This window comes from Sesamum indicum, linkage group LG6 (genome assembly GCF_026168435.1).
Source record: "Sesamum indicum cultivar Baizhima isolate 11 linkage group LG6, ASM2616843v1, whole genome shotgun sequence".
Classification (NCBI taxonomy): domain Eukaryota; kingdom Viridiplantae; phylum Streptophyta; class Magnoliopsida; order Lamiales; family Pedaliaceae; genus Sesamum; species Sesamum indicum.
Window position 1 is genome coordinate 26,383,466 of NC_142662.1, and position 27,081 is coordinate 26,410,546.

Below are 27,081 nucleotides of genomic sequence, written 5' to 3' on the forward strand. Positions count from 1 at the left end.
AATATTTCAATATTTATTCCACTAATATATATTATATTATTACAAAGGGCTCTAACGTATCTTACAACTGCTTATTTCTTAAAATTCAATATATTTATAATTTTTTAGATAATAAAAAATATTTATAATTATAATAAATTTTAAATAAGTTTATCGTACTTTATTATTGTACGGTGATAGCACACTATTTTTACGTATTAATTAAAATAAAATGAAGTGTCTAAAGTGGGAAGATATGTGGTTGGTGACTGTCCGTCACTCGTAATAATTAAAAACCAACAGAGGATGATAACAACAGTGAGAGTATGTAAGTGGTGCAATAATAATAATAATATAGCTCACAGTCACAGTCACAGGCACCACATAAAGTCACAACCCCACCCAATTAATTTTCAGTATAAGTCATTGTGTAGGGCACTAAAGGAATGTATTAAATGGTATAAATAAGGATAGTTACACTCTTTTTTTTTTTTTTTTAGATTTGGTATAATTATATATAATTTTTTTGAAAAATTGAACCTACCATTTCTGATCTTTGCTACTATTTATCAAACAAGTCCATCCGTTAGTTAAAATTCATCAAATATGTTGATGTTAAAAAAATATATATGTTTATCTCTTATTTATTTATTACTGACGTATTGCATGTCAAATAATTTTTTTATAATCAAATTATTCTTATATGTTCTTCACGCGTAAATGCATGTGAGGAAATACATTTTCATCGTTATAAGGATAGTTTAGTTCGAAAAAATTTGTTTGACCTGTAATAAGTCAATCGATAATAAATGTCAATTTTTGTTCTTTTTTTTTTTGTAATATTAGCAAATTCAATAAATTTTAACAAATAGGAGGACTTATCTGTTATTAGACTATTGGTCATAAAAGCCCATTATTTGTTTGGGCCTAAAAGTCTGAATGAGGTGGATCAAGAGAAAACAAGCCCATTTATATTGGGCCTTCCCGAACCGAACTGAAGCTTATCTGAAAAGATTTTTTTCCCAAAAACCCACAGCGGGAGTTTTCACTCCCCACTCTCTCTCTCCCCAAATTCAAAATTGCATTTCCTTTTTCTCCGTTGAATTTGAAAAGATTCTGCTCTACATAAATAAATCCTCAGGTTTCAATTACTGCTCTGACTTTTGCTTTTCTGACGTGTTTCGATCTCTTGTTCTTCTTTGTTCGCGGCGTTTCTCGCTTCCTGTTCGCCGGTATGTTCTTGTTAGCCTTTTCATTTTGAAGATTAATGGTGTAAATGTGTCCGATGTTTGTGGATTTCTTAATTCTTATCTTGCTCTTGTAGTGGTTTACTTCACGTTGTCGTTGTTCTGTTTTTTTCTTTTGTTATTGAAAGTTACAAATCATTTGTTTGCTTTTCGTGTTTTTATCAATTCAGCAAAGGGAGTTCAGTTTCCTTATTGGGGGTTATTGGCTTTCTCTTGTCTGAGTTAATTCCAGGGTTAAAGTATAGTAAGATTATAGTGTTTTATTTATTACTTGCGACTTATATTCTGATATCTTTTAGTTTTCTTTCGTCTTGTGTTTCTTTTAGGTTGTTTTGACATGGAAGTTGCCCCGTTGTCTGTGAAATTATGGCCTCCTTCACAAAGTACAAGGCTTAAACTTGTCGATAGGATGACCAAGAATCTTGTGACGCCCTCCATTTGGTCTAGAAAGTATGGTCTCCTGAGTCAGAAAGAAGCTGAGGAGGATGCCAAGAAAATAGAAGCTGCTGCTTTTGATGCAGCGAACCAACATTTTGCAAAGGAACCAGATGGAGATGGAAGTTCTGCAGTGCAATTGTACGCCAAGGAATCCAGTAGGCTCATGATTGAAGTTATCAAACGAGGCCCTGTTGCAAAAGCAGATGGAGAACTTAGTATATTAGACAAATTGAAGGAATATGATGGAACTACTTTTGATATATCTGGAGATCCACGGAAAGAGATTGGTGCAGGTGATGCTGAGAAACTGTTGAACCTCTTGAAGGAGCCTAGAAATAAATACACGAAGATATGTTTTAGCAATACAAGTTTCGGTCGGGAGGCAGCACTAGTTGCTGAGCCTATAGTGTCATCCATTAAGAATCAATTGACTGAAGTTGACCTATCGGATTTTGTGGCTGGAAGGTCTGAGGAGGAAGCTCTTGAAGTCATGAATATATTTTCATTAGCCCTGGAAGGTTCTGTATTGCGCTATCTCAACCTGTCCAACAATGCTTTGGGTGAGAAGGGCATCAGGGCATTTGGGGCACTTTTAAAGTCCCAGCATAATTTGGAGGAACTGTACCTGATTAATGATGGCATCTCGGAGGAGGCTGCAAAGGCAGTACATGAGTTAATTCCTTCTACCGATAAACTTAGGGTCCTTCAGTTTCATAACAACATGACTGGAGATGAAGGAGCGATAGCTATATCTAATATAGTGAATAGTTCTCCCTTGCTGGAAGATTTTCGATGCTCATCTACGAGAGTGGAATCAGAGGGAGGTATTGCCTTAGCTAAAGCACTTGGGACATGTAGCCACTTAAAGAAGCTTGATTTGCGAGACAATATGTTTGGTATTGAGGCCGGATTAGCTTTGAGCAAGGCATTATCTGCATTTTCTGATCTATCTGAAATCTACTTGAGCTATTTGAATTTGGAGGATGAGGGGTGTATTGCTCTATCAAATGCCCTAGAGGAATCTGCTCCGTCACTGGAAGTTCTGGATATGGCTGGAAATGAAATCACCGCTAAAGCTGCTCCTGCTCTCGCTTCCTGTATCGCTTCCAAGCAGTTTCTTGCCAAATTGAACTTGGGTGAGAATGAATTGAAGGATGAGGGTGCTATCTTGATTGCCAAGGCACTGGAGGAGGGTCATGGTCAATTATGTGAAGTGGACATGAATACTAATTTGATAAGAAGGGCTGGTGCTAGACGCTTGGCCACAGCTGTTGTGGGTAAACCGGGGTTTACATTGCTGAATATCAATGGAAATTACATATCTGATGAGGGGATTGATGAGGTCAAAGATATATTCAAGAATTGCCTTAATGTTCTTGGTCCTTTGGATGACAATGATCCAGACGGAGACGACTTTGATGACGAGGGGGACGAACAAAGTGGTCACGATGAACTTGAGTTGGAATCCAAACTGAGGGGTCTTGAAATCAAACAGGAAGAATGAGAATTGCACGATTATTATGGCTTAGTGTCTACTGTTTCATGGATTTCCAGACTCTTGAATTGTTTGTATAAGTATGGGTCAGCTGACCATTTGTCTTAGATGCTAGGAATGACTTTTACTTGCAAAAAGTGCTTAACAGCTCCTTCATCCTTCATATTCAGATGTATGTCTTTAGATTTTTTTGAAATGACACGGAGTTGGATCAATTTGTGATAACACAAGTGCGGGAATGTTATTGAAATTGTTTAGAGTTATTTCTTTTCTTCTATATGTTGTGCTTCTGTCTTTTGTTCGATTGAGATTAGGCTTTGTTGGGGTTTGACTGTTTATGACTCTAATAGTATCTTTGGCCTATTCTATTGTTAGAATCACCATAGTATCTTGATGCTGCCTCAGGCCACCGTCATGCTTTGCAAGTAGGAAGAATATGAAAGAAATTCATTATGTTGAAACAATAACCAGGATCAATAACATTATATTTATTGCTTCCCAGTTAGAATTCACAAAATTGCCACTTGCTTCCCCAGATCAAAAGCCATACAATTTATTCACTGGCTCGCTAGTGAAACAGTGATCATACTGCAACAGGTTCTTTAACTGCTGCTAGAATCTTGTCATCTAACTCAAACTTTATTTGTTTCTTGTCTCTACCAATCTTGACATACTCATCGAACCGCTCCTTCAAGTCCACAGGAAGGTTTGTTGTACCACTCCATCCAAGAATCTCCTTTGCTGCTCTTGGTTCGGCATAGAAATGCTGCAAAAGTATATTATAGTCAGTAAAGCAAAATCTTGATTTGCTTAAGCAATCTGTTAAGAGGATATTTATGCTTCTTTTACAATTGCCAATAGGAATCATGATGTGTTATCTTCTCCTAGTATTTTAATACAACTAGGCCAGATGAAAGGAACTCAGATTGCCATTATCATGTAATCCTAATCGAACGAATAGCTTAATTGTCTGCAACCAGTGCCCTATGCTAAGCATTAAAGAAAGGTTTAGAATACCATGTTGCGGAAAGGAAATGCTTTCTTTGCATCAATACCCACTGCCTTCGGATCATAATGCACTATTTCAACAGGTAATCCAGCAGCTTGAGCACAGAGTTTTGCCATTCCATCTAGTGTCACTGCACGATCACTAACACAGTTGAAGATGTTTCCGCTTGCAGCATCTGGCTTTTCAACAGCGAAAGTAAGCATGGACGATAGGTCCCTGACATGGGCAATGTTGGTTAACTGCATCCCAGAGCCAGGAATTGGAACCGGTCTGCCTCGAACGATACCTGTCGAGAATTGAAGGTAATGTAAATGAATATCTTCCTATTAACCAAAAATGAGATATCTACTCAAGCACTTGCTATTGCCAATACCATGATCTTTATGTATAACCTACACAAACCTCAATAACCCTCGACCAATAACTAGAGAAACATGACCAAATGAAGCTCAAAATGCTACCTTGTAACCAAGAATGTTAATTAAGTTAACTGATTATATTACTTACGGTCAAAGAACCATTCCTCACAGTCTTTGTTGTTGCCAGAGCCAATCATGTATTGTGGACGGAAAGACGCCCAATTCCCAAATATCTCTGAGATGTATTTCTCTACTCCAACATGACCAGCATCAGCTTTTACAGTATCCTGTAAAACAAGATTTCAGTTTCTACTAGGAATTCTGTCCTTTCAGGCAGTATCAAGTGCAAGAGACACTAAATATACCCCTTCAAAATGAGGAGGTTCATCTGTTGGCTTATAAATCCCTGCACTACTAATGAATAGGAATTGCTTCACACCAGAGCTCTTTGCCCAATCTGCTACAGGCCTGTTAACAAATATTGATACAGAGCATGATGCATCAGCCAGAGAAATGATTAGACATGCAAAATTGTATATTCATTTTCATCTCAATGGAATGATTACTAACTTCACTGAATCCAAATCTTTTCCATTGTTATCCAACACCACATCAAATGCAGCGCCCTCCAATACTTTCCCTATCTCTGCCGGCTCCCCCCAAACTGTCTTCCCACCAGCACTCACAATTTCCTGCAAGCCTCTCTGAATTAGTAACAAACAAACACCATTCTCCTATAGAAAAGTTTGTTTCTTGTTACAAATTCCAAATCTGATTCGTATACAGAGTCTTAACTGAAAATCTGCTGAAAGGTGGTTTCTTCATCTTGTCGGACCCCTCTTCGCCGACAGTCAGGATGGTGACACCGTGGCCGGAGGCAAGTAGTTCCTTGGCAAAGTAGAAACCGATGACTGCATGGCCGCCGCTGTTAGTGTTGACAATGAGCACATTCTTCTTCTCTGCCCTGACAGTGAGTGAAGGGAAGAGAGATGAAACAGCCCTTCTAGGAGTTTTTGCTGATAAAGCAAGAAAAGATGGAGAGATGGAGAGAGAAGAGGAGAGAGAGTGGTGGGAGGTTGAAGGGAGAGAGAGGCGTGGGAGAGGAGAGAGAGAAGAGGATGATGATGAAAAAGAGGAGAAGAAGAGGAGAGAGGATGAGGAGGAAGCAACTGCAGTGGCCATTAGACCTTCCTTGTTTCTTGATGATTGATGTTGTGAGAACCCGCAAGATTCTATATTTCTATGGAGATAGATAAAGGAATTGCAATGAGATTTCCTGTACTAAAGCTAGTTTCAGTTAACAGTTAGCTTCCCGGTAATAATGCAATGGGGTTTTCCTTTTGATAATCGAATATCTATCTATTCCTTTGTGGTCTTGGCTCATTCATGTCTAGCTGCTCTATAATATGTGGTCGACAATCAAATTTTCTAACTTTAAACGGATACCTTTGTCTTCACTCGTGAAAACGGACAATTGCATTTTTGGTTTTACAAGGTAGAAATTTTTATACTCTTGATCTCACCGAGCTTAACACATTTTTTCCATAAAATAAAAAATTGTAGTATTTTTTTTGTTTCTAGCACATCTTGTCCTTTAAAATAAAAGATTATAATATATATTTTTTAAATGCTATAATTTTTTAGTATATAAGACCAAATGTGTTAAAATCATAAATTTTGGGATAAAAAATGCAATAGATATGATTTTGGGATAAAAAATGCAACATTATCTATTGTATGAGAGTAAAATTATTATTTGTCGTGAAAATAGAAATTTTCGGAGAAATAAGGTAAGAAGCTAAAACGATCACAACGAAGTGGCTGTAGTTTAGTGGTAAGAATTCCACGTTGTGGCCGTGGAGACCTGGGCTCGAATCCCAGCAGCCACACATAATCTTTTTTCTAAAAGCGCAAGTCAACTCAGAACCGAATCTACAGAGCTCGGGGGCAATAAAGACAATTTAGTCTCTTTCTATTCCTGTTTGTACGTAACAAAAGAGAACAACATAAATTCATAGCCGTTAGATAATCAGAACGTTGGCATGCGAATGCAACTTAGTTTTAAAACCAAATACCTCAGCATCTTATCTTAAAGCCCCACCCACAAACTAGCCGTTACAGTCTCAACTTTCTCTTCCCTCCTCTCTCTCTCTCTCTTGAACTTTCTCTCTCCAAATCCAAGAACAGCTCTAATGGCAACTTCGGTGGAATCTCCATCCCCTGTGTCCATCAACAAGGTACTACTCCTTTGCTCCCTTTTAAACCCTCTTCATTTAATAAAATTCCTTTGATTAATTATCATCATAATTCAGTTCCAATTTCAACAGGGATCTCCGCGCTTGATGGGCTCTTCTTCTCCTCCCATGTTCAGTCCCTCCTCCGACAAGCGCTTCTGGAGCACTCTTCGCAGCCGCGTCGACACGCTTCTTGAAAATCGCAAGCCCGTCAATCAATCCTTTCCTCCACAAATGGTGAACTGTCTTGCAGATTTTGTATTCTCAGTTGGAAGGAACTTTAGCAAGAGCCCACAAATTTAACCTGGGATCTCATAGATTTTGTCATAGGTTTTTATTTTGCCTAACATTTTTGCAGAACGTTGAAGCAATGGATCGTGCGAGGAGATTGAAGGAGGACTCGATGCTTTTGCTCAGAGGGTTTGATTCAGTTGCTCAGTCTCTTTCTCAGCTTTCTAACAACTTAGATAATGCCCTTCAGGTGAACTGGTTGTACCAACTTTATTTGTAGATTTTTCACTAAGTTCTGTTTCAAGTTTTAGTAAAAAATTTGTAGTTTTTGAGCAGTAAATTTCTGTTTTTGAGTTCACAAATTTATGTGCTGAAAAGGGATCAAGATCTCAGTATATGTTATCTTGTCTTTTATGAGTTCTTTTTGCCTGCTGGTGTTGTTCAGGGTGCTAGAGATCTAGCTAGACCACCTACATTGTCTGACATAGTTCATGCCACCCTTGAAAAAGCCAAAACTGAAGAAAAATTGTCAAGGGAAGAGAATAAAGATAGAAAAGAGGAAGAAGAAGGTAATGAAGCAGAAGAGAACAGGGGCTTGAAGAGGAAGTTGGATAGTGAAGAATGCAGTGAGGATCAAGGGGAAGAAGGTTTACAGAAAGTAAAAGGAAAGAGGCCATATGAACTGGAGAGAATCAAGAAAGCCAAGAATGTAGGTACCTCGTACTGTATTTTAACCTCTACTTTGTTGTGTAATGATTTTGAGGTTGATGGACCATCTTTATTGTGTTTTCAAGCTGGCAATCTCCATGGCGACGAAAGCGGCTACCATGTCTAAAGAGTTGAAGTCGATTAGATCGGATTTGGGGTTCATGCAGGAGAGATGCACTTTGTTGGAGGAGGAGAACAAAAAACTTCGCGATGGATTAGCCAAAGGGATCCAACCAGATGAAGATGATTTGGTAATACTTAAGAAAATACAGAGAACAATGTTGAGGTTTTTTCAAATTTCAGCATACTACGGAAAAACAAGCCAACACTGAGAAAATTTGATGGTGATTTGTGCAGGTAAGGCTTCAATTGGAGGCACTTCTGGCAGAAAAATCAAGATTAGCAAATGAAAATGCAAACTTGAAAAGAGAGAACCAATGCCTCCACCAGCTTGTGGAGTATCACCAGCTAACGTCACAAGATCTGTCAGCATCATATGAGAACCTGATTAGGGGAATGGGTCTTGACTTCTCTTCACCAACAGACATTGATGATGAATTTCATGACAGGCGTTTGAAGACAGATATATCAGAATTCTCAAAATCATTGGATGAATTCTTTGACGAAGAAGAACAAGAAGAATAGGTTCAGAAGATGTCTGGAATTTCTTTTATTATGCCTCACACCTTACAAATATAGTGAAGGTTCGGTCTCTCTAATACTTGTCATGGCTAGATTTTACTTTGTCTATAGGTCAAATCTATGCCATCTTTGGAATTATTATATGAAGTTCATAATTTGGAGTACTTTTTATGTCGACTAATGAGAGGGTGTGCAAAGCTACAAGTTGTTCAACCATAAGAGTAACTGAAGAATAACAATCTCCAGATAAAATGGGTTCTAGCAAGCGAGCAACATAGATTAGACAAATCGGTAACGAGAATGGACATATGAAGGTCCCTTCACATCAAGATGATTCAGCTCATTAACAAAAACACGTCCTAAAAATGAGGCTAACCAAGAGAACAAACAAAACTTAGGTGGATTTTCAACAGAACATTTTTAAGGTTGTCAGCATTTTTCAAGATTTGGCCTTTCTTTTTCTGCAATATTTCTTCTGCTGCTTAGAGGATACCTTGTGAGCAGCATTAGCATCTGGAGCAGCAGCGGAGATGCAATGTTGAACTGTTTGAGGAGATAACTTTATGGCTTCAGCATCTTTCTCCAGCCTTGCAACTAATACGACTTCCTTTGAAGCAGCAATAACATTGTTCATCTTCTCATACTGTTCATAAATCAGACATTCAAATTAGGATGGACGAAGTAATAAATAGTATTACGGGCCACAAAATAGTCTCACATTGAAAAACAGTAAAGTGTGCAGAATTTCCATCATGAGTGGGCATTTACATGGTATGTTTTTAAAGCTTTTGATTTCTACTTGATTACTAAAGTTTAGTTTGCTAAAGCTTGATGCATATTACCGCATCAACTTTTCCACGGGCAAATTCCAACTCCTTGACCAGCTCATAATGTTTCTCCATCAAGGCCTCAATCTACTCAATGCAATAAAAAAAAAATCAAATTAGATTGTATTAGAATTATTATAATGAAAGACAATCATTGTTACACATTGATACCTTTTTCTGTGAATCAATATACAAGCTCTTGTAGCTTAAGTCCATAGATGAACCCTCATCTGGCTTCTTAGTGACCTGTTTAAAAGCCTGATGAAACACAAATATCATCATCATCAGACATGGATATAGAACAAAACAAATTCATGATTAGTGTCAAAATATGCAAATTCTACCTTAGACTTGAATTCATCAACTGCTTGAATGATATAGTCAACTTTTTCCTCCAAGTTCCTTCCTGTCACAACAGGCACAGTATGAAGTTGCTGGACCTCTGGTGCCTCTTCGTCCACATTCATTTGTGGTGCCTCTTCGTCCACATTCATTTGTGTTGCCTCTTCTTCCACATTCTTTTCTGTAACAACGGGCAACGTACCAACTTGTTGATGGTCTGGTGCTTCTTCCTTTCCACTCTCAACAAGATTCACATGCTCCACAGATTGTTCTACTTTTTTTTTTCCATTAGGTAATGCTGAACTTTTAAGACGACTAGATCTTCTGATAACCATCTCTGTAACCTTTGAGTTTACCTTCTCTGATGATACGCCATTGGAATATGGAGGGACTGTATTTTCCATATTCGTAGCCTCCACAATGTTTGAGTTGTTTTCAGTATGCGAAAATATTTTCGCATCGCCAGTTGTCTCTGGAAATGCATTATCCTATCAACAAAAGGAGAACCAAAGTTAATTTACAATTAAAGGTTTGTCATTGTTCATGCCATGCTTTTCATCCCTTTCTAGCATTACAAGCAAAAATTTTGTGTTAAGACATGATAAAAGAATAAACGGCGAAAAGTCATTACACATAAGTGAGTCATCCCTGCATATGCATAGAAACACTAGAAACCATTCGCTCACATCTTCAAACACCCAAGCACTCCCTTCCGTAAAATCTTTTACGATGTCCACATCACCTCTGCATAGCTATTCTTGAGAATTATAGAACTGATGTGCCGGAAAATAAAACGTTGCGGAGAGTAGGCTTATGTCCTCATTAAACATTGTTTCATATTCTTACCAGCCCCAACCAAACTTCCTCATAAGTTCATCGTGCCTCTCAAAAGTGCTATCAAATTAATCAAGAATCGTTTCTGTTCTTCCAGTCAATCTCCACATCCCCATCAGAACTGAAACTCTGCTGTACTCCCAAGTTTAACAACAAAACATTCCACCCACTTATTTCAAAGGAAATTACAGATTTATCTAACACTTCAAACCATCATGAACCATTGGTCAAAGCTCAACGGCCCCCCTTATATACAAGCCTACTACCACAAATACTAATGGGCATTTCACATATCCCTGAGATATACAAAGAAAATCCAAACCAACCCACAAGTATACTGCCACTTACAATACAAATCGTCGCATGCATGAAAGGAAAAAGACTTCCCTTTTTTTCCTCGAAAAATGAAAGGAACAAACCGCAAGGGGGAAAAACAAAAAAAGAAAAAACCCTGAAGAGTAACGGAAGAATTTTGACAGTAAGAGGTGATCGCCTTGTTCGTACCTCTTTGCCAAGCGAACTGTCCTTCCGAACCTTTCTTTTCCGACCCATTCTTCTTCTTCCTCAGAGAAAACTAAAACCCTCCAGCAAGAAGATCAACCAACACGAGAATACGACGGTGTAGTAAGTAGGCGTTCTGTCTTGGTTCGGTCTTCTCGAGAAGTGCAGAACATGAGTGGTGGTGGAGATTGTGGCTGGGTGAAAGTACAAAATCATGAAGCCAAAAATTACAGTAAACGAATCTTGGCCGTGTATTTGATAATTGAGAATCCCCATCCGCGTCATTTGACCTATGGGACTCGGTCTCTTTTCTTTCTACACTCTTTCTTCCTTCTTTTACAATAGAGATACATTCGGTAACTCCTTTTCATTTAATTATTTTATTTATTTACTATTAATAATGTTTGAGAATCTTTAATAACTATAATTTTTTTTATAGATTAAATATAATAACTAAATTGACCACATTTCAAAAACTAATGTCAACTAATTTTTGTTTTAATCTTTTTTCTCTCTTCTATTTAATTTTCTTTCTTTTTGTTATATTATTTTATGTAATTTAAAATTATTTCTATTTTCACCCTATATATTTTTATTAAAAAAAATAATTTCGCATCAAAGTAATTTTAATAATATTTTACATTTATTTTTAAGGATTCAAGTAGACGCGTTCAATGTGTCGAAAGCACTAATAATTATTGATCCATACGTAAAGATATATTTTTCTTAAGGGTTTAATGCAATTTAGCTCATTGTGATATTATAAATGAGCAAATTTATTCCCCTTATCTTTTAAAATGAACCAATTTATCTTATTTATATATACAAATTTACTCATTTTTAATATCATAAGAAAATTGATTGCATTTTTTCCCTTTTCCTAATACTAATGTCGACTTCTAAGCATATTATACTATTACTTTTATTAATTAAATCAAGACAAGGTTCCATTGAAAACCTTATAGAAAAGCTGATGACGTGGGCCATTTGAAATAAAAAAGTCATTATGTTGGTATAAATATTTAAGGATATAATTGATATTTTAATATGTGATATAACGTGTCATAAATTGTTGTTTACGAGTTAAAACTGCCTTTTTTATGTTATCTCATGTGTATATAATAACCTTTTATACTTTAAAACATGTTATAGTAGTGCTGCAAATCGCTATTTATGAATAAAAAATATATATTTTTTTTATATTAACTAGCAGTTGTGGCATATCGTTTCTACGTGCATATAATAAATAATTCATATAATAAATACTTTTTTACGCTATAAAATATGTCATAAGTAAGAGTAAAATACACAGACCAGTACATTATAATAAAAAGAAAGAAAGAATATTTTATCAATTAATATAGAGATTAAAAAATTTGAATTAAGTTATTTATTTTATCATGAATGGCATTTTTTGACTTCACAACTTAAAACACCTTATTAGGTTTTGAGTAAAATGAATTTAGGAATAATTACACTCCCTTCCCCTTGAGGTCTGGTAATTACACGTAGATTTCCTGTAATGTGAAAAATTACATCTAACAACCTCAAATTTTGCTTTCATATTACAAACGCAATTTTCCAAATTAAAGGGAGTCTATGCCTAATAGGAGAAGAGTTTAATTATCCCATGAATTAAGGATGGGCTGTTACGAACTAAAAGGGACTTATGTGTAATTACACTTAAAATTGATGGGAGTAGAGCGTAATTATCCCATGAATTTAGGATGAGGAGGCTGCCACAAATGAGGCGGGTCGTGGCAGCGTTGTCGGAGTATTCAAACCCGCAATTCAATCCGGATAAAGACTCCCTACATCATCACCACATACCATAAAATTTCAGCATCCCCCACTACTTGAAAGATAACACATCCCACCACCTAACCCGCCACCACCGTTCCCTCCTCCTTACATCTATGGTAATTTCTTCCGTCTCCCCTTTGACCTCCACTCGCTTCGCACCCCACTTTTTCCTCTTCCACCCCAAATCCACACTGCCAGCTCCTCGCCGTCGCTCTTGCTGTCTTGGCAGACAAACTTCTTTCTCCGCTCACTCTGCCGCATCAAGCGGCAATAGTTCTCTAATTTCGAGTTCTATAAACCAGAATCCACCGAGAAGTCTGTTTCCCGGCGGTTACAAGCGGCCGGAGATCAAGGTACCAAATCTAGTCCTTCGGTTGAGCTCCGATGACGTGTTTAGGGATGATAAGGCGGTGCTTGACGTCATTGACGAAGCTGTTTCTGATAGAGTTGGAATCGTAGTGCTTACTGGCGGCGAGGGCAGCGGCAAGAAGCTATATGAGGCGGCATGTTTGCTGAAGTCGGTAATTAGGGACCGTGCTTACTTGTTGATTGATGAGCGCGTAGATATTGCAGCTGCGGTTAATGCCAGTGGCGTTTTACTGTCTGATCAAGGTCAATAAATCTATTTATGTTTTGGGCTTAAATTTACCAGTAAGCAATACTAGGGTAAATGCAATGCTGCTCTACCAGATCACTTGAAGCTCATCAGCCATAACTATTTGTCCTATAATGACTGTTTTTATTTGTTACTCCCCCATTTGAGTCTGGGGTGGGTTCAATGGTTAAAATTCTTTCAAGCCAGATGCTATATATACATATAAAACATCTATAATCATTATAAGAATACATAGTTACAATCTATACAGAACTTTTGCCGATTGATTGATGTTGTAATTTCGCTTGTCAAGCATTTTTATTGGCACCCAAAAGTTTTTCAAATATCATAAACCTTTTTCTCCTTTTCATAGTAAGAAGTTTGTTTTTTCTTTGGTTTTGATTAGTTCCATGAATAGAAATACAGTTTTTTGTTTCAATGGGAAGTGGAGATACCTGTTTCATGTAGGGAAGTATAGTTTTTTGGTTACAGGTTTTGGTATGATTCGCATGGAGAATATTATAAATACTTGTTGTTAGCTACAATAAAGAAAGTACGACAGGAAGATTTTAGTGTTTGTAGTTTTTCCAATTAATTATTTCTTAATTTTTAATTTCCATAACAAACAAATTACTATTAAAATAATTTTAAATTGGTCGTAGTAAACTCATAAACTAATTACTTAATAGCGGTTTAGTAATAATGAGTGAAGATCAAGAATTAAAATGGAATGCAATTATTTCTTCAGGGTCGCAACATAGAAAATAATCTGTAGATATTATTTTACTGGGAGATTGGATATATGAAAATGATGAACATAATTAAAATAATGTAATATGATTATGGATCAAATGGTATCAAAATTAAACAAGGATATTTATTTATTTATTTTTGTGTGTCCTTTGAGCATTATCATTCACTTTTTCACCTGTCCATCCGGGAGTTGTTTCATGTGCATTCTGTTTTGCTTTCTTTCTAGTTATCCTTTTCAAATCATACATAAAAGCTTTTCTTACACAGACACTTATACTTTCATATCCTTATATATTCACTTAGAACCCCAAACAAACAAGCTCTTGGCAAATCTCATTTGTCCATTTCTCATCTCTCTTTCTCTCTCTCCCCATTTTGTTATTTTCTTTTCTCTTAGTAATGTGGTTTATTTACATCGTAAGGAGAAGTCTTATTTGTTTTTCAGCATCTGAACAGCTCGATTTATGTATACTAGATAACCATGTATTCGTGGGTTAGCTCATCAAACCTGCACAGATTAGGAGCTCCTAGCCTCGCACTCTGTCCTTAGTTGCATGGCTTATTCTTTATCTTATGATGTGTTTGGATCCGTGAAATTGGAAATTGGTGAATAAGTTAATTCTAATTTGAATGTAGAAATTTCTAGTTCCTTTTCTAAAGGTTTAATTGATTACCTGACCCTGAAAAGCATGTCAGGTGATATTTATTCTTAGATTTGGTGTCAGAAGGGATCATATGAAGGATATGGTCGAGGAGAGTTTTTAACCTCAAGATGGGAGAAACATGAAAGCTAACATTGTGTTTGGATTTGTGTTTTAGTTGTTTTGTTTTGTGTTTTGAAAATAGAGAGAGAAAAATAGAGATGAATAAGTGTGTGTTGAAAATAGATGATATGCTTGGATTTGTGTTTTGGGGTAATTTAAAATATTTTAAAATAAGTGGTGTAGGTATGATGTTGGGATTTGGAAGTTAAAAATCACTGTTCATTGTCAAATCATATATTTTTATATATGAATATGTATATATATAAATATTTTATGTTTGATGTTGTATTTTTGGGAGACAAAAATTATTGTTTATTGTCAAATCATGTCTGTTTTATATTATGTATATATATATATTATATATAGAAAGTTGAAAAACAGAAAAACACTCAGATACGGTGTAAAAATACAAAAAACAAACATTGAGTGTGTTTTATCTTGTCTCGGAAAACGCGAGAATACAAATCCAAACAAAGCCTAATTATTTTGTTTGATGTGAGATAAACTACAATATGTGGGTGCACTATTTTTGATCTTTTGTAACTACATTGATTTATATTTTGTTGAAGCAGATAAGAAATTTTGATTTTTGATTTTTGGCCTTTGCCTTATGTTTGTCATCTTCCTGTTGGCTTTCAGGTTTATTTTTTTTGGGTTGCGTTCTTTGTAATATAATTTCTTTCTAATAGGTCTACCTACCATCGTGGCAAGGAATACAATGATGGATGCAAAAACTGATTCAGTGATTCTTCCTTTGGTAGCACGAAATGTCCAAACTCATAATGCTGCATTAGATGCTTCTAATTCTGAGGGTGCTGATTTTCTTATTTATACTATTGATGGAGAAGGTAGTCTAGAGAAGCTGCTGAGCTCTGTGTCTGGACGTGTAAAAATTCCAATTTTTGTCATGGTTGATTCTGTTACGGATGGGACATCGATATCTTCAGATTTACAGAGATCAGGAGTTAGTGGTGTAGTTGTTTCTGTGGATGAATTGAGCTCGTTGAGAGAAGATGCTTTGAGCAACTTGTTTTACAGTGAGTATGCATCCTATAAGAAAGTAGATGGTGGTCGGCAGAGTTTCGACAATCTCAAAGCTACAGATACGGAGAATGGCTTTCCTGGAAAGAAGATGATTGCTGGGTTTACCAGATTGGAAGAGAGAGAACAACAGATCATAGCCAAGGAGAGGTCGATTTTGCTTGAAGCTATAGATGTCATCCATAGAGCCACACCACTGGTGATCTTTTAATGCTAAAAATTTGGTAGTTACGGATGTTCTTACTGATATTTCAATCCAATGCTAGTGTTTTGCCTACAGCTAACATGAAGTTCCAATCTTGAATGGCAGATGAAGGATATCTCACTTCTCAAAGATGCTGTTTCTCAACTTGATGACCCATTTTTACTGGTTATAGTGGTAATTGTGTGCTGAACTTCAACCAATTCTTCCACGGACATACATGGGTATTAGCTCTAAATTTCAATGCATTTCTGGTTTGTAGTTGGTTGTTGTTTTAATATGACCGCGAGTGGTTACATGTTCTACGGCAATTTTTCTTTAGAAAAAATTAACGGGCACATGCTTTAATTCTCATGAGGTCTCCATCCTTAATTCTCATTTACTGAGATTTTAGATGTAATCCATGCTTGAAGCTTATAGTGAAACATAGACCAGAAGTTCTTCTAGTCTTTGAGATGATCTTATGTAGGCTAGACACTTGGAGATAATTTGGCAAGTGGGATATCTTTTTATTCTATTAATTTTTCATCTGTGTGCTATTGCTTCTGGTTGCTATGGGGATTTTAGCCTTTGAAAATATGATCTGAAGGTATTTTTTGCTTGAACTGATCATGTGAGCTCAAGTATATGAAATATTGTTCAATCTGTTTCATGCTGAAGAAAAGTTAGTGTCAAGAGAAAAAACCATAATACTTAATGCACACAGATAAGAGGGAAGAAGCAAAAAAGGAAAAAAAGAAGTTCACTTCTGAGAAAGACTAACATATTGTAGCTGACTAAGTGGGAAAACCAGTCCTCAACTTATATCAATAAGTGAGACAAAAGGGAATCGGTCAAGCATAGTGCTTAATGCTTCTAAATTTAGCTGAAAATAATTCGCTATGCAATTGAATTCATCTTTTAGATAAATGCAACTAGACAGAACTTCCTTTCCTTTTAGTAAATCTTAAGAAACTACTTTTGATTGCTCCTAAAATCTTCTTCCACAATGGCTAATCTATACCATATGTATTCTGATCTCTAACAACAGAGTTTCCATAATATTCTCAGTCAGCTCCTCGGAAGCAAAAAATATTCCAGGTATTGTTGACAAACAAGAGGTAGATTCCTACCGGTGATTTGTTCTTGTAGATCATCCATCTAAAAGCATATTTGCTTTGAGAGGGAATATTTGTAATACATTATTGACTGGGAAGGTTTAAATTGGATAAGACAGCTTATAATGGTTTTTGTGACAAGGGAATTCGTATACCTTAATGAATACAATGCACCTTTTATTCTAAATTTATTGATAGATTTAGATGTCTTACCATTTAGATTGTATATTCGAATTTTCCATTTCAAGTGCTTTGTGTGAGTACTAGTGGATTGCCAGAAGCAGCATATTTTTCATATTCCTAGACACACCACACAGGGAGTTTGTGGGTGAGATTCTTATTTTCATTCATTTCACCAGGGAGAGTTCAACTCTGGAAAGTCGAGTGTCATCAATGCTTTTCTTGGGCAAAGATACTTAAAGGATGGGGTGGTTCCTACAACTAATGAGATCACCTTTCTACGCTATTCTGAATCAGAGTTTAGCGAGCAACGGTGTGAAAGGCATCCTGATGGTCAATACATATGCTACATACCTGCTCCAATTCTAAAAGAAGTGAGCTTTTATTCGTTTCTTCTCCTTCTCCTTAGTTACTTTTCCTGCCTTTAACCTAGGGGTGCAGACGAGTTGAGCGTGAGCCAGCTTAATTTGGAGCTCGAGCTCAAAATATTCTGTTCATATTCGCGAGCTTTTCAAAATTTTTTAAGTTTTTTATATATTTAACTCCATATTTAATACTATATCAGTTTTATATTCAAAATTAACCATATATTATAATTATTAAGTAGTATCACATATTTTAAATTTAGCTAATGATAAAATATGGTATTTTTATTTATATATATTTAATCTCTATACAAAAATAAGCTTAACCAACAAGTTAGTAAGCTTATTATTATTACTATAATATTTTTTAATTTTATATTAATTGTTAATTTTTTAAATTATCTAATAGTTTAAGAAATTAGGAATATATATTTGTTAAAAATATTTTGGGCTTGTCAATCTAACATAATAAATAAATATTTTAAAATAAATTTTATTTTAATTATAAATAAAAAATTAAAAAAGCTCGAGTTCGAGCTCAAAATCAAAAGCTCGAGCTCAAGCCAGAATTTTTTGCTGAGCCCGACTTGTTTACACCCATACTTTAACCGCTAGCAGAATATATATCTCAGCAGTGTGTCAGGAAAACTCATTTGTTTCTTGTGAAGAATTTGACATGCTTCAACTTCATATTTCACTCACAGAGTTTTTTACTGCAGTTCCTCCCTTTTTCTATTTCTTTTCTTTCTTTTTTGCCTCTTGATTCTGAATTCTACAATTCTATTGTTTAAGATTTTCCTAATTATCATCAATAAAGTTACAGAAATCTTTCTTGCCAATGAACTTTTCATAGTTTCTTGGATAGGTAAACAGTCATCATTTGCTACAATATGTTGCTGATCGTGTTTGTAGGCATAGCTTCGTTTGCTTTTGGTCTCATAAAATGAGGACTAAACTATCCATTTCATTTTCTTCTTATCCCCTTCCTAAGCAGATGATAATAGTTGATACTCCTGGGACAAATGTGATTCTTCAAAGGCAGCAACAGCTCACCGAGGAATTTGTTCCTCGTGCAGATTTGCTTCTTTTTGTTATGTCTGCGGATCGACCACTGACTGAAAGTGAGGTATGTAACAGCTACTACTCTGGGTGCAATGGTGCCTTGTAATACTGTTTTCTGGACTTCTCTAGTTCTGAGAATTCTTTCGGGGGATTTTTAGAAAGTTGTTACGATTGATTCAGTTTTCACCTATGACACTTTGTCATAGTTGTCAGACAATGTTTGTTTTCTGTTCCCACCTCTCACTAAATCATGCTATTAGATAGCTGGAAATTTTTTTTGTGTGGTTTGCGGTTGGATCCTGCAGCCCCACCAAACAACTATCAACTTGTTTTGAATCGGTACCATTTCAAGTGGATTTTATAAGTATGGAACTTCTTGATATATGTGAAGTATACCTTTTTCCTTTTCTTCTTTTTTGTTTCCTATTGTGTTTGGATTACTATCCTTGTTTGGGTGGTTTTAGATGTTTGAATCATATTATGTACGTGTCTGAGCAGGATTCAAGTTTGCATATTTTACCTGTACTGTCCCAGTAATTTGTTCTTCTGCTCCCCCTATTTACTTCTCTTTAACCTGATAAGCTAATATTCCCTCATCTTGTGTCAGGTTGCTTTTCTTCGATATATTCAACAATGGAGGAAGAAAATAGTTTTCGTGCTGAACAAGTCTGACCTGTATCAAAATCCTGAGGAGGTTGAAAACAATATATATGGTTCAATTGTTTATACCTTGGCCTTTTCTTTTTATTATTATTGTGGGGGAAAAGAGGGTGTATTTTTAGACTATTCTATAGGAGCTTTCTCTCGTTAACTTCAAAAATGCTCGATGCAGCTTGATGAAGCTATTGCGTTCATCAAGGAAAACACTCGAAAGATGTTGAATGCTGAAGATGTCACCTTGTATCCTGTATCTGCACGGAGTGCTCTTGAAGCAAAGCTTTCGTCCTTTACCGTTCTGGAAAAGCAAGAACAACCCTCAAATACTTCATATCTTGGAGCCAACAACTTTTCTCGTCTTGAAAAGTATCTGTATAGCTTTTTGGATGCATCCACAAATAATGGGATCGAAAGAATAAGGCTTAAGCTGGAAACTCCAGTTAAGATTGCTGAACGGTTGCTTTCTGCTTGTCAAAAGCTTGTTAGGGAGGAATGTCAGCAAGCAGAGCGGGACTTGGTGTTGGTAAATGATCTCCTAAGCAGTGTAAAAGAGCATGCGGTGAAGATGGAAAGTGAGAGCATTTCTTGGAAGAGAAGAATTTTGTCTCTGGTATGGTCCATCTGCACTATATATCTCTTTGTTCCTGCTTTGTTTTCTTCAAATACCTATGGCATTTGGCGATAAAAATGCAGATTGACAATGTGCAAGGACGTGCAGTCAAACTGGCAGAATCTACTCTGCAATTATCAAATCTCGACCTTGTCACTTCATATGTTCTCAGAGGAAATAAATCTGTCCAAATTCCAGTGACCTCAAGTCTGCGAAATGAAGTAATTGACCCTGCTGTCTCGGAAGCTCAAGTGAGTACGTCATGATGCTTATTATTGTAATTGAAGTTCAAGTTGCAGTGCTATTGATGGTTCTATATATCTAGTTGGAGTCCTCTCATGACATCCCTCCCCCCTCACTTCTGGTCTACCTGGAGATGCTAGATTTTGATATTTCCATTTGTGCTTTTAGAGTAAGTCATACGTGTCATTTATGGTATCGTCATTCATGATTAGGAATGCAGGCGAGCAGTGAGACTAAGGACCAGTGAGATTAATCAGATGAGGCAAGCTTGTACCTGCAAAGAACTGCTTTCCGATTATTAAGTTCATTGAATCTCTTTGCTGATTATTTATGCTTATAGTGCCCAGAGACACCATGCAAAACTTGGCCTCAACTACATTTCAAGGCTTAGATTGATCAAGTATTACCCTTAAAATTTTAAAACAAAGTTCTGTTGTTCCACTATTAAGTATGGATAATTAGAAGTTGTTGAAGATATTTTATTGATAAAACTAATCTTTTTCCATGATTTTCAGAAACATATGATGTCTAAGTTCCTACTTTAGATTAATAAGATGCCTAAGACACCATTTGCCTGTCTTACAGATTCTTCACTGTACATTTTTATCTCGTCCGACATAAGATGGCTCTCTAGTCAACTCTGCATGTATGTTAATGTTCCTTCTGGCGTCCATTTATCTTTCCATATATGTCTTAGAAGGTGGGAGTTGATCTGCCATGTACATTTTTTGTTCTGAAAAAATTTCATTTGAATCCAGAAACTGCTTCGCGAATATGCTGTGTGGTTAGAATCAAACAATGCTCGCAAAGGAGATATGTACAAGGACTCATTTGAGAAAAGATGGCCTTCAGTTGTTCCATCTATCCAGTCTCAGTCGGAGGCCAGTCAAGTGCTAAGAACAAAGCATCAATTAGGTATAACAGTTATTGAGGATTTTAGTGCTGCTGCTGCTTCTAAACTGTTCGACCAAGAGATTCGTGAAGTGGTAAGTGCATGAGATGCTTTTGAGATTCAAAGTAAGGATTTATTTTGCTGAACCAGTTTTGGCACCAAAATGGAGAAGCAAATTGAATACATTGTATTCCTCTAGAAGTATTAAAGTGAGGCCAGTTCAAAAGCTTACAAATCGCATGACATCCACTATCTTTTGATATGCAGCCCCCCTAGCTGCATGTTGCCACTTGTCCCAAACCTGTGAATCACCTCTACACCTAGTGTGTAATGTGAGCAAATTTGTCAATAATGTTGTTGGGTGGGAACTTGATGCTCTTGTAAATGGGAAGTCACACTGACTATACACATGTTCAATGAAAACAGTCTCTCTGTTGAAAAATACGTTTAGTAGCACTTATGCTCTGCATGCATGCTAGTCTAATTCCATTGCAGAGGATTTTCTTCTGGTTATCAATTTTTAGTTCAAGTTTTCCATTCACGAGGTGAAATATTGTCCCCAAACATTTCAGCCAGCCATTTACATATTTTCCCTGTCTGTTGTCCAGTATATTTTCTTTATAAGCTCTTGCGTAATTAGTTGGGTGTTATCATTCTTCATGCTTACTGGAGCCATGCAACTACAAATAAATAAGAAAATTGGAAGTTTTGAGCATGTTGGTGAACTTGTTTGGAACATATATGGGGCAAGCTGAAGTTGTATTTATTTGATGGCTCAATCTAATACTACCCTTTTGCTGTCCTTACAAATTGCAGCTCTTGGGTACTTTTGGTGGATTGGGGGCAGCTGGTCTATCTGCATCACTTTTGACATCTATCCTGCCTACCACTTTAGAAGATCTCCTTGCTCTAGGCCTTTGCTCTGCAGGCGGGTATGTAAATTGTAATCTACAAATGTAATATTTTACCTGATATTGGACATAAGTTTTGGGGACCAGGCTTGGATATATATATTCCTTGCCCTTGGCATTTCTTTTCGTAATAGTAATTGCCAACTGATATTATACCTTTGATGGTAGTTTGTTGGCAATTTCAAATTTCTCGGCACGGAGGCAGCAGGTGGTGAGTAAAGTGAGAAGAACTGCTGATGCCTTGGCTCGCCAGGTCGAAGAAGCAATGCAAAAGGACCTCCTGGATGCTACTGACAGTTTAAATAACTTTGTAATACTCATTGGCAAACCATATCAAGAAACAGCTCAAGATCGAGTGAATAAACTTCTGGGCACTCTAGATGAATTAACAGCTATTGAGGAACAACTCGAAACATTACAAATTGAGATCCAGAATCTTCATGTATCAAGGTAGCAACAAACCTCTGTTTCTCATCCAGTAACCTGCCTTCCCACGCTGTTCCTGAGAAGAGAGTTAAGTGTTGCAAGAGTTGTATTTTGTGTTCTATGGTGGTATGGGTCTGCCGGGGAAATAAGTTATTGTGATTTGTGTGTAGAGGGAGTTTTGTACACAAAACTTTCTTATGATTCTTTTGCGGGTTGTTGTCTTTTTTACTTAAGCAAAATATGAGCTATAGGTCGGTTTTTAAGAACTCCAACCAGCCGAAAAAGATTCTAGTATTGAATTATAGTAATCATGTATGAATATCTTTAGAAATTTCATATTATTATCTCAAGTACCACCCGAAAATGAGGTTTGGCAACTGGTGGATACATGTACATGTGCGATGATGTTTTGTCTTGTCATTATTAGTTATAATGTTCATGAGATCTCATATTCCCATCTGGAAAATCATATCATGCCGACCATAAAGGTTATAGAGAGGTTGATATTATTGTTTTTTCGGTTGATAAATCAACTTTTATTTACAAGTAATGTATGAACCATTGTTGTCCTAACGTTTGTGCATAATATTTGGTGAGGCAGCTTTCTCCTTGTCTTTTGGTTTTCCTTTACTAGGTGAGAGCTAGGAACAAGAAAAGGTTCCACCACCTTTGGTCAAAAAGGATCACATTTTTCCATTTTAGGTTTAAAGCAAAACAAGCCCACATTTTTTAAAACTAAATCACCCAATGGGAGCAGAGCCCAGCTCCACTTTTATACATATCTTTTCATGCAAGAACAAACAGTTCGCACATGTATTCAGTACTGATGAGGTTTTGGTTGGACGACGGAAAAAAAGCAACGAATCAAGATTCAAGAGCATGAAATGCTTGCAATAAAGCTATTTTTAGTGGTTAGGGTTGTGAGATTGTGAGAGCATGAAATACTTCTGAATTTTGCACTAAAGCACTAAGAATGTGAAATTATAAAAGAGCTACTTCATCTAGTGCTTTGCTTTATTGGGGTTGGGAGTGAAACACGGAAAGGTAACTTAAAAAGGGTTTGTACTGATGTTGGTTAATTTACATGGTTTGATGTTTTTAACATTTTAGTTGGTTTGATATTTTTAAGTATTTCAAATCACATTTATACGTAATTGTTTGTACTTAAGTATTTCGAACCACATTTATACATTTATACGTAAGTATTCCAAATCATATTTCTTAGATCAAGATTAACTTTCAAATCCTACTTGTCTGTACACATAAGTACATGTGAAATTTAAAGTGTACTTGTTTAATTTCCTTAAGACTTGGCTCTTGTATATTTGCTTTCTCAAATTGTCTCTAGAGGGTCGTGATTGTGATGATTTCACGTACTTCATTCTGAGTTTTAATTAAATAAACTTATGTAAAAGAAAAGGAAATTTAAACTGCAATTTCCCCTTTAGATGCTCTACAATCTTTTTTGTGCTTCTCCTCTTAGGAGGTAGCTTTATGATCTCCATGCATGTGCTGAGAACACAGACTATCTAGCTGGGATTTCAGGGGTGTACTGTACTCACTCAGATGGTGATTTCCAACAGTATTTTTCATTCTCTAATAGTTGATTATTTACGCGGACAATACACATAAAAGGCCAATCACAAAAGATAAGTTAACACCACGCACCAACACTTTAGGAAATTGGTCTGTCGTAAGAACAAAATACACCGCCATCTCTAGGCTCACAAATTAAAAATTATACTTAAAAACACTTTTGTTCATCTCTTTGCATTCTCACAATGAATTAATAACCTAAACTTTTCCTAGATATTTAATAACAATGCCTCAATGGCCAAATTGTGTAGCCAGTTCATGCATGTCCCTGCATCACTTTTATGAAGTCATCTTATAAATCGCACATGATATCATTATCGTGTCGATGGATAAGTAAAAATTACACAAAATTGGTATTGCATCTTGCGTTGAACCCCAAATATACATATTACGTGCAAAATCTTTTCATAGATATACAAATAACACGTGTACATGTGAAGTGTGTTCAAACGAGACAAGAAAACAAAAATCAGGTTTAACAGAACTAAACTAATCACAGAGCAAAAGTAAAACACTCGTCATGTGATTGGTCAATTTTTCTGAACTGTACACCAATTATACCATAAGTGTATTGCACTTAGAATATAATTCGTTCAGATCCGACTAAATCTAATCTGTGTTAGAATTTTCTAATAGACATTTATCCGCATTGGTGGGGTTTGAAGCCATAATCTTTAATTACGACGTCTCAATCTTACCAATCGAACAAGGCCGAATAACTACGTTTTAAGGGTTAATTTAAGTGGTATATGATGGGGACTAAACTTTGAATAGTGATAATGGGCATAGATCGATTAACCTTTCTTTGATAGGAAAAAATAAGGGTGAATAATTGTTTTGTGTACATGGTGAGCTTAGCTTAAACTAGAACTTTATGATTATTATTGTATAAAATGGTGATTGGTGTAGGTGCAATATGCAGCATATATATTTATGGAGGGACCAGCATTGTCTTCTCCTTCACTACTGATGATGACATGTAAACACACTGATTAAGGAGAAGAATAAGTAGAGCCTAATATTAACCATTCACTTATAAAACTACTCAAACAACAAAATTATAAACAAAGAAACAAAGTGGAGATTACTACTTTTTAGTTTTCTTTCTTGCCCTTATTTTTTTAAAGGTAAATTACATTAATATTCTTTAAAGTTAGGTTAAATACACAAACACTCCCTATCCTTTGTATAATTACAAGTACACCTCTTATCAGTGGCAAATATTTATATAAATACATCCTAAGGTACATTGCTCTAACGCCCTTCAGGGGGCCTACTTGTATTTTACAAAGGGTAGGGAATATTCATGTATTTCAACCTAACCCCAAAAAATGTCAATATAATTTTCTTTTTCTATAATATTCTTAATTAAGCTAATAAAAAGAAGAAAAGGGTTGATTTGGCATGTGGTGGAAAGCTCTAGAAATTTTTACCACAGTTTAGTGTCACAACTAATGTTTAATAGATACACTATCAAATTTAAAACTAAAATATATAATGAAATTAAAATATGTAGTTTATACGTGTGGATGTATACCATGCACACATTACACTAAAATGGAATAAAGCATCTTTATTGATTTATTTATTTTTGGGGAGGGGAGGAGGGGTGTGTGTGTGTGTGTGTGTTATTATTTGTTTGCAAGTGAAGTAAAGAAAGCATGAAGTAGTGTGGAATATATGATTGTTTGTGTCATTTTTCAGAAAAGAGAAATAACTGGGAAAGGGCATTAGCATTTAAAATAATAATAATGGGTTTTACAAAGTGTTGTTTCATCACAAATCCGTGTGCAATTGAGCCCAAAAGATTGACCTCAACAGGGGGCGGGGGGGCTACCCCGGGAAGAACAAAGGAATCTTCTTGGCTTGTATTATTTATCTTAATATCTACTTACAATAATTAATAACATTATAGTGTTCTTGGAAGAGAAATATCTGGGGACAACTTGTCTCTTTTTTTTCTCCCTTTAATTACATGCTGCTTGTTAGTCGCTCATTACTTTCTTTTCATATTTTTTAGATATTTTTTATCTTGATATTACGAAAAAAAAGAGGGTGATGGGGTAAATTTTTATTTTATTTGAAAAAGTTATAAATTTCTTTGCAAGAACGATCATGACTCTCTAACTAGCTAACTAGCTGAGATACAAGGGGTGCTCATAAAAATTTATATTCATGGAGAAGTTATAATTTTTACTCAAGTAAATGAACTTAATTGCTCACCTGTGCGATTTGATCAGTATCCTGTTGTATTGAATATCATCCATTTTGGTTTTTATGAGTTTTACGGTGATATGGAAGGTATATCTATATCACTTAAAGATATATTAAAAACAATTAGAAGCATTTTTATGTTTGTTTCAGTCTTTATTTTTTCTAAAGATACAGAAGTAAAAACAAAATTTACAAACATCAAAACAGTTTACTTTCAACTAAAACTTCAAAAAATTGTTTCAAATTTAAAAAAGATTGTGGGTGGTGGTGACTGTTGTGTTCAAAATGCTATAGAGGCAATCAATTTAGGTTTTGACTCTAGTCCAAGAAAAAAACAGGTGAGGTTAAGGGGGAAAAGCACAAATCTCACTTCTGCTTCCCAAACAGCCTGAAAACTCACCCTTGTTTTTTTGTTTCATTCTAGTAATTCACACTTCACCAATCACAATTCTACACCATAAATCAACCACTATTCTTCAATTTTACATCAAAACTTTGGTATCTATATGTGTAATTTTTCAATAATTCAGGTGTGGTATTATGTGTTTTTATTCCAATAAACTTGTCAAATACATCGTTGCATCATAGTAACAACTTATGACCACAACAAATATAACAAAACTAATGCTTAATTATCAATATTTCTTTAATATATATATAGACATATTATATACTCGATTCAAATTTCAGGTGAAATTAATTAGTCGTGAAAAATTAAAAAAGATTCTTGTGGCATGAGAATACAGCCACTACCCCTACCCCCACCCCTCTCCATGCAACTGAGGAGGTCCCTTCACCTATAAATACACGCCCACTCCTCTCAC

General features: G+C 35.8%; 5 protein-coding genes and 1 non-coding gene across 11 annotated transcripts; 4 read left to right on the forward strand and 2 right to left on the reverse strand.

Moving 5' to 3' along the window:
* Nucleotides 1–1,003: 1,003 nt before the first annotated feature.
* RANGAP1 (RAN GTPase activating protein 1) lies at nucleotides 1,004–3,436 on the forward strand. The gene is made up of 2 exons (XM_011081552.3): nucleotides 1,004–1,211; nucleotides 1,553–3,436. The coding sequence occupies exon 2, from the start codon at nucleotides 1,564–1,566 to the stop codon at nucleotides 3,166–3,168; it is 1,605 nt and encodes a 534-aa protein (XP_011079854.1). The 5' UTR covers nucleotides 1,004–1,211; nucleotides 1,553–1,563; the 3' UTR covers nucleotides 3,169–3,436.
* A 149-nt stretch (nucleotides 3,437–3,585) lies between these two features.
* On the reverse strand, nucleotides 3,586–5,857 carry CSP41A (chloroplast stem-loop binding protein of 41 kDa). The gene is made up of 6 exons (XM_011081551.3): nucleotides 5,323–5,857; nucleotides 5,098–5,219; nucleotides 4,893–4,995; nucleotides 4,676–4,814; nucleotides 4,177–4,454; nucleotides 3,586–3,925 (listed from the first exon to the last, which is right to left on the reverse strand). The coding sequence occupies exons 1-6, from the start codon at nucleotides 5,707–5,709 to the stop codon at nucleotides 3,743–3,745; spliced, it is 1,212 nt and encodes a 403-aa protein (XP_011079853.1). The 5' UTR covers nucleotides 5,710–5,857; the 3' UTR covers nucleotides 3,586–3,742.
* A 487-nt stretch (nucleotides 5,858–6,344) lies between these two features.
* Nucleotides 6,345–6,416, forward strand: TRNAH-GUG (transfer RNA histidin (anticodon GUG)). Its single transcript has one exon. It is a non-coding gene; the product is annotated as a tRNA-His (tRNA).
* Nucleotides 6,417–6,596: 180 nt separating this feature from the next.
* On the forward strand, nucleotides 6,597–8,506 carry LOC105163262 (GRIP/coiled-coil protein). Of its 2 annotated transcripts, none has more exons than XM_011081548.3 (6): nucleotides 6,597–6,764; nucleotides 6,840–6,998; nucleotides 7,120–7,242; nucleotides 7,438–7,701; nucleotides 7,787–7,951; nucleotides 8,058–8,506. In XM_011081548.3, exons 1-6 carry the CDS (start codon nucleotides 6,720–6,722, stop codon nucleotides 8,343–8,345), a joined length of 1,044 nt encoding a protein of 347 aa, XP_011079850.1. In that variant the 5' UTR covers nucleotides 6,597–6,719; the 3' UTR covers nucleotides 8,346–8,506. The 2 variants fall into 2 exon arrangements, with proteins under 2 accessions (XP_011079850.1, XP_011079851.1); XM_011081549.3 differs by having other exon boundaries at nucleotides 6,600–6,764; nucleotides 6,855–6,998.
* Nucleotides 8,507–8,598: 92 nt separating this feature from the next.
* On the reverse strand, nucleotides 8,599–11,094 carry LOC105163261 (uncharacterized). Its single transcript, XM_011081547.3, has 5 exons — nucleotides 10,850–11,094; nucleotides 9,514–9,999; nucleotides 9,341–9,427; nucleotides 9,185–9,256; nucleotides 8,599–8,985 (listed from the first exon to the last, which is right to left on the reverse strand). Exons 1-5 carry the CDS (start codon nucleotides 10,895–10,897, stop codon nucleotides 8,782–8,784), a joined length of 897 nt encoding a protein of 298 aa, XP_011079849.1. The 5' UTR covers nucleotides 10,898–11,094; the 3' UTR covers nucleotides 8,599–8,781.
* A 1,571-nt stretch (nucleotides 11,095–12,665) lies between these two features.
* Nucleotides 12,666–22,824, forward strand: FZL (FZO-like protein). Of its 5 annotated transcripts, none has more exons than XM_088881816.1 (11): nucleotides 12,666–13,261; nucleotides 15,451–16,001; nucleotides 16,113–16,181; nucleotides 17,461–17,655; nucleotides 18,641–18,772; nucleotides 19,316–19,402; nucleotides 19,541–19,975; nucleotides 20,059–20,226; nucleotides 20,431–20,480; nucleotides 20,804–20,864; nucleotides 20,977–21,118. In XM_088881816.1, exons 1-10 carry the CDS (start codon nucleotides 12,763–12,765, stop codon nucleotides 20,850–20,852), a joined length of 2,235 nt encoding a protein of 744 aa, XP_088737942.1. In that variant the 5' UTR covers nucleotides 12,666–12,762; the 3' UTR covers nucleotides 20,853–20,864; nucleotides 20,977–21,118. The 5 variants fall into 5 exon arrangements, with proteins under 5 accessions (XP_088737942.1, XP_088737943.1, XP_011079847.1 ...); XM_011081544.3 differs by lacking the exons at nucleotides 20,431–20,480; nucleotides 20,804–20,864 and adding exons at nucleotides 21,927–22,042; nucleotides 22,190–22,824 and having other exon boundaries at nucleotides 12,669–13,261; nucleotides 20,977–21,204; XM_088881817.1 differs by lacking the exon at nucleotides 20,431–20,480 and having other exon boundaries at nucleotides 20,059–20,230; nucleotides 20,977–21,141.
* The last annotated feature ends 4,257 nt before the right edge of the window (nucleotides 22,825–27,081 follow it).

What these genes read in the sequence shown, in the direction of transcription:
- CSP41A (XM_011081551.3), bottom strand. Translation starts at nt 5,709, where the DNA reads ATGGCCACTGCAGTTGCTTCCTCCTCATCCTCTCTCCTCTTCTTCTCC. An exon ending in CACCTTTCAGCAGATTTTCA is followed by an intron (nt 5,220 to 5,322) that starts GTTAAGACTCTG and finishes AGAGGCTTGCAG; the next exon opens with GAAATTGTGAGTGCTGGTGG. An exon ending in AAAGATTTGGATTCAGTGAA is followed by an intron (nt 4,996 to 5,097) that starts GTTAGTAATCAT and finishes ATTTGTTAACAG; the next exon opens with GCCTGTAGCAGATTGGGCAA.
- LOC105163261 (XM_011081547.3), bottom strand. Translation starts at nt 10,897, where the DNA reads ATGGGTCGGAAAAGAAAGGTTCGGAAGGACAGTTCGCTTGGCAAAGAG. An exon ending in ACAGTTCGCTTGGCAAAGAG is followed by an intron (nt 10,000 to 10,849) that starts GTACGAACAAGG and finishes TTTTGTTGATAG; the next exon opens with GATAATGCATTTCCAGAGAC. An exon ending in TTGATGAATTCAAGTCTAAG is followed by an intron (nt 9,428 to 9,513) that starts GTAGAATTTGCA and finishes GTGTTTCATCAG; the next exon opens with GCTTTTAAACAGGTCACTAA.
- LOC105163262 (XM_011081548.3), top strand. Translation starts at nt 6,720, where the DNA reads ATGGCAACTTCGGTGGAATCTCCATCCCCTGTGTCCATCAACAAG. An exon ending in AATCCTTTCCTCCACAAATG is followed by an intron (nt 6,999 to 7,119) that starts GTGAACTGTCTT and finishes ACATTTTTGCAG; the next exon opens with AACGTTGAAGCAATGGATCG. An exon ending in ACTTAGATAATGCCCTTCAG is followed by an intron (nt 7,243 to 7,437) that starts GTGAACTGGTTG and finishes GGTGTTGTTCAG; the next exon opens with GGTGCTAGAGATCTAGCTAG.
- FZL (XM_011081544.3), top strand. Translation starts at nt 12,763, where the DNA reads ATGGTAATTTCTTCCGTCTCCCCTTTGACCTCCACTCGCTTCGCACCC. An exon ending in CTGCTCCAATTCTAAAAGAA is followed by an intron (nt 17,656 to 18,640) that starts GTGAGCTTTTAT and finishes CTTCCTAAGCAG; the next exon opens with ATGATAATAGTTGATACTCC. An exon ending in ACCAAGAGATTCGTGAAGTG is followed by an intron (nt 21,205 to 21,926) that starts GTAAGTGCATGA and finishes TACAAATTGCAG; the next exon opens with CTCTTGGGTACTTTTGGTGG.
- RANGAP1 (XM_011081552.3), top strand. Translation starts at nt 1,564, where the DNA reads ATGGAAGTTGCCCCGTTGTCTGTGAAATTATGGCCTCCTTCACAAAGT.